Below are 8,941 nucleotides of genomic sequence, written 5' to 3'. Positions count from 1 at the left end.
TAAACTCAGTTCAGTTTCTCAACAGATCCCAATCATATCAGCATTACTGCCTCAATCTTTTTCACCATCCCTATAGATTTTGCTATGTGAAACGTAATAATATTTAACGAAGTTGTTCTCACATCTCCTCGACTTAGTTCCCAACTAAGGATATCTTACTTAGGCTCTGTTTGGTAAAACTAGCTGATAGCTGGTAGCTTTTAGCTGGTAGCTGGTAGCTTTTAGCTGGTAGCTGATAGCTGGTAGCTGATAGTTGATAAGCTAATGTGAGTGTTTGGTAAATTAGCTGTTTCATTAGCTGATAGATACAAAATGTCATTAATGGCATTTTAATTAATGAGGGTAATAATATATTTTAGTTAAAATAATAAGGGTATTAATGAAAGAAAAACTCACAAGCTAAAAGCTACAAGCTCAAAAGCTACTTCAAATAGCTTTTGAAAAAAAAGCTAAAAGCTAGTAAAAAAGCTACAAGCTAAAAGCTAAAATGGAGTTACCAAACAGAGTTTTTTTATTAATACGAGCTGAAAAGCTAAAAGCTAAAAGCTCTTTTTTTTTATCTTACCAAACAGTCCTCGAAAGACTTTCTATTTATCACGCTACGGTAAGTTATGAGGGCAGTTATTCTGGACCGGCCACAAGCCCAATATCAAGTAAGCCCAATTATCACCTGTGATACATAAACCACCGCATGTGTAGTAAAAAGGTATGCTTCTATCTATGATTCACTCTATCTTTCTTCATTTATTCATTAATTTAGGCGATGGAGTGATAACAATGAAGCTTCACCCTACATAATCGCATCAGAAAGGCCTGCACCTCCTCTTCAAGAAGAGAAGAGATTATTCATAAATCTTGTATTTTTTTCTTTTTCGAATGAACACAAGACCTCGTTTTATAGTAGAACAATTAAAATATTTTGGGAACTTTGGAAAAGGTCGATTTGGTCCATAATCGATTACGCTACGACCATAATACATTCCGCCTTATAATTGCTTATAGGTTGAGTTTCGCTTCATAATCGATTACAAATAGTTCCTAATCAATTATGATTCCTTAAAAAGAAGTTTGGCTACTCAAAAGAATTTTTCAAAAACAAAATAAAATAGATGAAGATTTTGAAAATTGTTTTGTGAGTGTGTGATATAGTTTTAATACTTGAAGAGTCGCACACTTAAATTACATAATTGATCTAAAAAAAGTTATAAAATTTGAGCACTTGATCAAATGAGAAGTTTTAACAAATAAGTTTGTTTATTGATGTTGTTCATTTGAATTTGATCTTTTAGGTCATACATTACAAACTATTATTCTTTCCTCAATATTTCATGATATTTATGATAACATAGATTGTTCCCTTTTGCATAAATTTTACAAGACACATGTGGATTACGATCATTATGATCTTCGTTTAAGACCAAGCTGCTTCAAGGCTTTGACAAATTCATCCAACTCATTAGATGAAACACCATCCTTTCTCACAGCACCAACTACACCCTCTTTCATCAACTTAGCTCTTCTCTTTTGACGACTATCCCCACTCATAACCCTTGCTATCACCCGACCCAATTCATCCGGGTCGGGCACCGAATCCGCCCCCTCACAAACTCTCACTGCCACTCCCATATCCTCCACCAACAGCTTTGCATTCACAAACTGATCAGCCTCCATTGGCCACCCAAGAATCCCAACCCCCGTCACCACCGCTTCCAACACCGAATTCCATCCACAATGACTCAAGAACCCGCCCACAACCCGATGATCCAATATAGCCATCTGCGGAGCCCAACCCCTCACCACAATCCCCCGACCCGAAACCCGTTCCTCAAATCCTTCAGGCACCATCCCATAACCTTCCTCTATTTGCTCCGCCGTCCACGGCGCCTTTACAACCCAAACGAACCGCGTCCCGGATCTCTCCAACCCGAGTGCCAACGCCTCCATTTGTTCTCTTTTCAAAAGCTTCTGACTCCCAAAACATACGTAAACCACCGAACCTTCCTCCTCCAACCGATCAAGCCAGCGTAACACGTCAGAACCACCATCTAGATTCGCATCAACCCGAATAGAACCCAATGGCCCAACAGCATAAACTCCACTATCACCAAACCGGGCCCTAAAATAATCCAAATAACGACCATCCAAAGCTTCACAAGTATTCAGAACAAATCCCCAGCTTGCAGCATTGGAAATAAAACTCTCCCTTACAAACTCCGATTCGGGGTCTGATTCTCTGTAATGGAGGACCTGTGAAGCACGGGTACTCCGTTTTAGGTAAAGTACCGGTACCGGGTACGTACCGGGTACCAGTACGCGTACGGTACTCGTACGATACGCACCGAAGCCGTACCAATTTTTTTATTTTTTATTTTTACTTTGGTACACCAACCGGTACACGTACCCAAATTTTTTTATTTTTTTTTGTTTTAAATTTTTTTGGATAACATAATTTGGTCTTAAGTAAAAATTAGGTTATTTATTTATTCTATTTATAAATAAAAAACTGAAAGAAAAGTTAAGAAATAGGCTCATTGAAAAAAAATTGGAGCACATATGGATTTATTCACTCGTTGAAAAGGAATAGGCTCAATCCAAAAAGAGCTAAGTATTTAGTTTTTGTTCATACAAATCTTCGTCTTCTTTCAAGAAAGAGTAAGATTTATAATGAAGGAGTAACAAAAATATGGGATATTGGTGGAGATGAATTGGATCTATTTGATGGAGCTGTTATTCTTGAAGTTGCTACTCTTTCTCTTAATGAACGTGAACTAGAAACTACATTCATTGGAGAAGAAAATATTGATATTCAACCACAATTTTATGATTTATTAATAATTTAATACTTTTAAGTGTGATTTATTTAAGCAAAATATTTTTTAATTTTATTATTTTATCGTAATTTAAATAATATAATTGTTTTGTTATTTTTATAATTGTATTTTTAAAGCATTATACTAGCGTACCCGTACCTTAGTTTTTCTAAAAATACCGTACCACGTACCAGTACCCGTACCGGGTACTGGGTACGTACCAGTACCTATGCAACGCAGTGGAGGACCAAGCTAGGAAGATGTTCATTCTTAAACGACGGCGTTCCGGGTAAATCATGAAACTGAACAACCTCAGACTGTAAGAGCAGTGGGTTACTCCAACAAGAGTCGATAACAGGACCCAAGAACGAGGTACTAGAGTAAAAAACGACTCTCGGAATACTGAGTTTCGTGGCGAGTTGTTGAGTCCAGCCAAGAAAGAAATCGGAGATGAGAGCAACAGGGGGATTAGGATGGGCGTTAAACCATTGGATAATTGGGTCTTGGAGATTGGAAAGAGCGTTGATGAAAGGGTAGTTTCCGGTGTTACCGACATCGCGGATGTTTTCTGCACCGGGGGGTATTTTGGGGTGTTTTGGGAAGGGGAGAATGAGGGTTTGGATGGTGTTAGGGTGAGTTGATAAGAGTGGGTTTAGGATTGATAGATTTTTGGGAGTTATGATGATGGTTATAGTGAATGTGTTTTGAAGAGCTAGTTGGTGAGTGAGGTCAAGGAGGGCAAGCATGTGGCCTTGTGCTGGGTATGGGAAAACAAGGATGTGAGTTTTCTGGTTGGACATGCTTGTGGTTTGTAGTAACGGTTCAGTATGGATAAAGAATGAACCTGCGTTTGGTTTATAGCTTTAAAGGTAAACCAACCATTCACTTGAACCTGCGATTCTAGATTCAATTGTTTTTATTAAAAACAATGGATTAGTTCTGTCAAAAACAAAAAAAAACAATGGATTAGTATTGACTATTCTTTTCCTTAATAATTAAAGTTTACTATCTTAACACCAAAATTCTAAGCCAATATTTACTTCACCATATTTACACCGTGAATAATGTTTTTTCAATAAAATAATATTATTTTTATAAAAAATATTTATTTTATAATACAAAATAAGATGGTGTCATTAATCAATTTCACAATTGTATTAATCACAAATATGTACGTCATTAACCAATTATTTTACTTATAATGCATTAACCACTTTCACTACTTTATTTATCAATTAAATACATATTATTAACTATGTTCTGACACTAAATTATAAATGTATTAACCAACTTTTAGATTTCATTAACCAAATTTATTTTACTATTTAATATTTTTTATGTTTGAGAATTCGTTAACCAAGTTATGAACTGAATTAACCAATTTTATTATAATATTAACCAAAATCTGAATAGTATATATATTAAATTTTTATCACAGAATAAATATTAATCAAGTATTAACCAAGTTCTAATATTTTATTAAGCAAAGTAGTTTTAGAAAAAAAAAACATTAAAAAGTTAAAATAATATGAAAAATACCGTTCACGTCCGATAGAGTGTCATTTTTATTGTCAAGATATATTTTTCTTTCCTTAAATAACTTATTTCCTAAAGGACTTTCAATTGAATTGATTAGTGTTGACCAATCTTTCCCTTATATAACATATTTCCTAAAAGACTTAAAGAGTAGGGGTGTTCAAAACCAAACCAACCCAATAGAAAATCGCAAACTAAACCAAACCAAACCGAAACCGCAAAAAACCGCATTTGGTTCGGATTAGTTTGGGTCATTTTTTAACAAAACCGCATGGTTCGATTCAGTTTGCGGTTTGTATTTTGTAAACCGAACCAAACCGAATCAAACCGCATTATGTTACAACCTAACTTTTACTTAACTCACATCCAACTCAAACTTAAACCTATTATACCTTAGCCTTATCATTACAATTATCCTTACACATATAATTTCATTCCGATCTTCTCAAATCTCTAATAACATTATCGCACCTTCTTTGCCACATACATCTTCTCTCTTCTTCTATAATCTCTACTCTCTTATATTCTTTCTTTTTCACCTTCTCATTTTTATGTAAATGTTCCGTATTTCAGTTTCGTTTTTATCGCACATCTTTTTCTCTAATCTCTCAACTTTTTTTTCTTTTTCACCTTCAGTAATCTCTCGTCTCTTCTATTTTTTTCATTATAATAATTTTTATATTGTTTTATGTTATTATTTTATATTTCATATTCCACTTTTTTCTAATTTAATTTTTACATATTAAATAGAAAATTGTTGTCAAAATATGATGAGTTTTGTTGTTATTTGATAGTGTATGAATGTCTAGATACAAAATTATGTTGTCCTTTATATGTGTATGTAAGACTCAATAAAATATTTGTAAAAAACCGAACCAACCGAACCGAAACAAACCGCATTAGTTTGGTTTGGTTTGGTTCGGATTTTTTTTAAAAACCAACCGAACCAAACCAAACCGCATCATTTTTTATCTTGCGGTTCGAATGATTATTTTCGTCAAAACCGCCCAAACAGCACCGCGAACACCCCTACTAAGGAGTAAGTACACGTGCATTGTTTTGCTATTTTTGAAAAATTTAACATGATTGTTTCTTTTTTAAAAGCTTGAAATGCAACAAAAGCTTTATTTATAGGTGAAGGATAAGCATGGTGATTATTTAGATGAGTTAAACGTTATTTTGCCTCTGCTATATAGAGTTAATTCCAAAAACATCTCTGTAAAAAAAAAAAAACACAGATTTCATTCATTTTGGCCTCTCAGTGAATAAAATAGTAGAAATTGAAAATTTTGTAATTATCTATAATATAAGAAAATTAATGATTATGGAAAAGTAAAAAATATTCTTATTTGATTTTTTGCCAACACATTAAAATTGCGGTTTTTTGGTCTTTGCACCCTAAAGTTCTTAATTTTATTATTAAAATAATACAACTCTTATATTTTATCAAATTTATCAAATCTCTCTTCATTCTCTATTTTTTTTCTCTTTCATCATTTTCCCACTTTTTTCTCCTAAAAATATTTTTTTATGTACGAAAAATAATATTTATGATCGAAATATTTTTTAGTCAAAAATGATATACAAGAAAAATTTATTCAAAAAATCTATTATTGATCTAAATATTTTTATATACGAAAATTTAATATTGATCCAAATATTTTTGTAAATGATACCTAAATAAAAATAATATTTTTATACGAAAAAAATCTATTATTTACGAAAAATGGTATTTATAATTCAAATATTTTTTATTCAAAATGATATACGAGAAAAAAATCTACTATTGATCTAAATATTTTTATATACGAAATTTACTATTGATCCAAATATTTTTGTAAATGATACCTAAACAAGAATGAAGTTTGTATACGTGAAAAAATCTATTATTGATCTAAATATTTTTCTATACGAAAAATGTTATTTATGATCCAAATATTTTTTATTCAAAAATGGAATAGGCCAAAAAATTTATTTGATCTATTATTTATGAAAAATGGTATTTATGATCCAAATATTTTTATTCCAAAATGGTATACGGGAAAATAATCTACCATTGATCTAAATATTTTTATATACAAAATTTACTATTGATCCAAATATTTTTGTAAATGATGCATAAACAAAAATGAGGTCTGTATACGAGAAAAAAACTATTATTGATCTAAATATTTTTATATACGAGAAATGGTATTTATGATCAAATATTTTTGATCCAAAAATGGTATACAGGAAAAAAAATTATTATTGATCTAAATATTTTTTATACGAAAATTTAATATTGATTCAAATATTTTTGTAAATGATACCTGAACAAAAATAATATTTGTATACAGAAAAAAATCTATTATTTACGAAAAATGGTATTTATGATCCAAATATTTTTATTCCAAAATGGTATACGGGAAAATAATCTACCAATGATCTAAATATTTTTCTATACGAAATTTACTATTGATCCAAATATTTTTGTAAATGATACCTAAATAAAAATAATATTTGTATACGGAAAAAATCTATTATTTACGAAAAATGGTATTTATGATTCAAATATTTTTTATTCAAAAATGATATACGGGAAAAAATCTACTATTGATCTAAATATTTTTATGTACGAAATTTACTATTGATCTAAATATTTTTGTAAATGATACCTAAACAAAAATGAAGTCTATATACGTAAAAAATGCACCAGTCCGTATTATTTGATTAAAGTGTACTGATCGAGATCTTATGTCCTAAAATAAAAATCATAGTCTTAAAATAGACACTGTAATATTTTCAAAAAAATTCATTTACTTGATTCTGACTTCATTTGATATTTTAAATAATCATTTGAATATTAGACCTGACTAGAAAACATTCAGCCCGGTGTCTGCACCAATTCCTGTTGTTTGATTAAACTGTATTGATTGGAATCTTAAGTCTTAAAATAAAAACCATTATCTTAAAATAAATACTCTAAGATTTTCTAAACATATTTATTTGATTGATTCAGTCTCTTTTTAATATTTTAAATAATTATTTAAGATTGAGGGTTAAATTAGTAGAAATCGTTATACATTAATTTGTGATAAATGTGAAATTAGAATTATCATAACATAGTTTTTTATTTATTATTTTCTTATATGGCATAATGGCATGCACTAGTATTTATCTACTAACAAAATGCATATTTTTTTAGAAGCACAAAATGGGCTATATAACCAAATACATTACAAAAGCAGATCACCTAGTCTGCAATTATCAAACTTTCCATAAAAAAGGCCATATTGAATTTACTTTAGATTTTTATGTGTGTTGGAGAAATCTTGAATTGACTTTTTACAACAAAAGAGCTAAAATTCGCTAGTAATATATCTAAATTGAAGGTCACGTTGATACATCCAAACTCAAAAGAGTCTAACTATAATATTGTTTATTGTCTTATTTCATATAATTGCTTACATTTTATAATACAAATTTATAATTGCATGATCCATAAATTTACAAAACAAAAAAGCAAATAAAATTATAATTATTAAGTGCATGCAAAATTAAAATAAAATTGCATAGATATTTTTTATGTTCATGAACTTATTCTTTAGGGCATGACGCTTTCACACTTTATAGGTTTGATACTCAATCAGGAATCACTCTAACTAGTCTACATAGCTTCTCCATGCACCTGAAAACTCTTATAAGAAATACTTTTGGACAATCATCGTCAAATTCACATTTAATATAATCTTTCACGAGTATTGGCTCACCGTCAACCTGTTTTACAACCAAATATAGAGAAATTAGTAAAATTATATGGAAAAAAACCATTAAAGTTTTAGTCATATTTTTTTCAAGTAACAAATATATTATGATTATCACTTTATAATTGTCTCATTTATACACTTAGAAAATGTCTCTTCAGTAGATCAATTAGTTGTGTTTTGTCTGTGATACTCGCTTAGTGAAGGGGTAACATAAAAAACACTGATATTCATTATAATTTATTATTTTTATTGACTTCTCAACTTTTTAAAAAACTGCAGGTCAGCTTTTAAAATTTTTTCTTTATAATTTTTAAAATAGATTTTATAAAACTGTTTTTTTAAAATATTAAAAGTTTTTTTATATTCGTTTTTTCTAAATTGAAACATTACTTTTGACATCCTATAACATAAACAAACATTATTGAAGATCAGAGCATAGTCAAAATCGCAATTTTTAAAAAAATAGTATTTCAAAAATGATTCTTATAAAAATTTATTTGAAATAGCTTCAAAATTAAGTGATTTTTTAAAATTTTAATATAAAAAAAGTTTCAATAAAAAGATGAAATACCTAAATTAATATTTTAAAAATAATTATTTAAACCAAATTTTAATTTGAAACTTTTATGGAAAATTTTTTTATAAATTTTTTTTACCCAAAATTATTTAACCTTTTAAAAATCATTTAAAAAAAAAAAGTGAAAACAAACAGACCCAATCTTTAATGAATAAAAAACAGGTGATAATGGAGATGGAATAATATTGTGAACGAAAGCAATTCCAAAAATCAATGTCAGTGCATATTTTTTTAAGAGAAAAATGAATATACATGTTCTTATCATCATAGTG

General features: G+C 29.6%; 1 protein-coding gene across 1 annotated transcript; it reads right to left on the bottom strand.

The window, feature by feature from the left end:
* Window positions 1-1,271: 1,271 nt before the first annotated feature.
* Window positions 1,272-3,701, bottom strand: LOC131617244 (UDP-glycosyltransferase 89A2-like). Its single transcript, XM_058888578.1, has 2 exons — window positions 3,059-3,701; window positions 1,272-2,247 (listed from the first exon to the last, which is right to left on the bottom strand). The coding sequence occupies exons 1-2, from the start codon at window positions 3,608-3,610 to the stop codon at window positions 1,399-1,401; spliced, it is 1,401 nt and encodes a 466-aa protein (XP_058744561.1). The 5' UTR covers window positions 3,611-3,701; the 3' UTR covers window positions 1,272-1,398.
* Window positions 3,702-8,941: the final 5,240 nt, after the last annotated feature.

The sequence above is a fragment of the Vicia villosa genome, linkage group LG7 (genome assembly GCF_029867415.1).
Source record: "Vicia villosa cultivar HV-30 ecotype Madison, WI linkage group LG7, Vvil1.0, whole genome shotgun sequence".
Classification (NCBI taxonomy): Eukaryota; Viridiplantae; Streptophyta; class Magnoliopsida; order Fabales; family Fabaceae; genus Vicia; species Vicia villosa.
The sequence above is the reverse complement of the archived record's forward strand: the minus strand, read 5'-3'. Positions and strand labels throughout refer to the sequence as shown.

Coding starts and splice junctions, on each gene's coding strand:
- LOC131617244 (XM_058888578.1), bottom strand. CDS start 3,610: ATGTCCAACCAGAAAACTCACATCCTTGTTTTCCCATACCCAGCACAA. Junction 2,248..3,058: donor ATGAACATCTTCCTAGCTTG/GTCCTCCACTGC, acceptor CGTGCTTCACAG/GTCCTCCATTACAGAGAATC.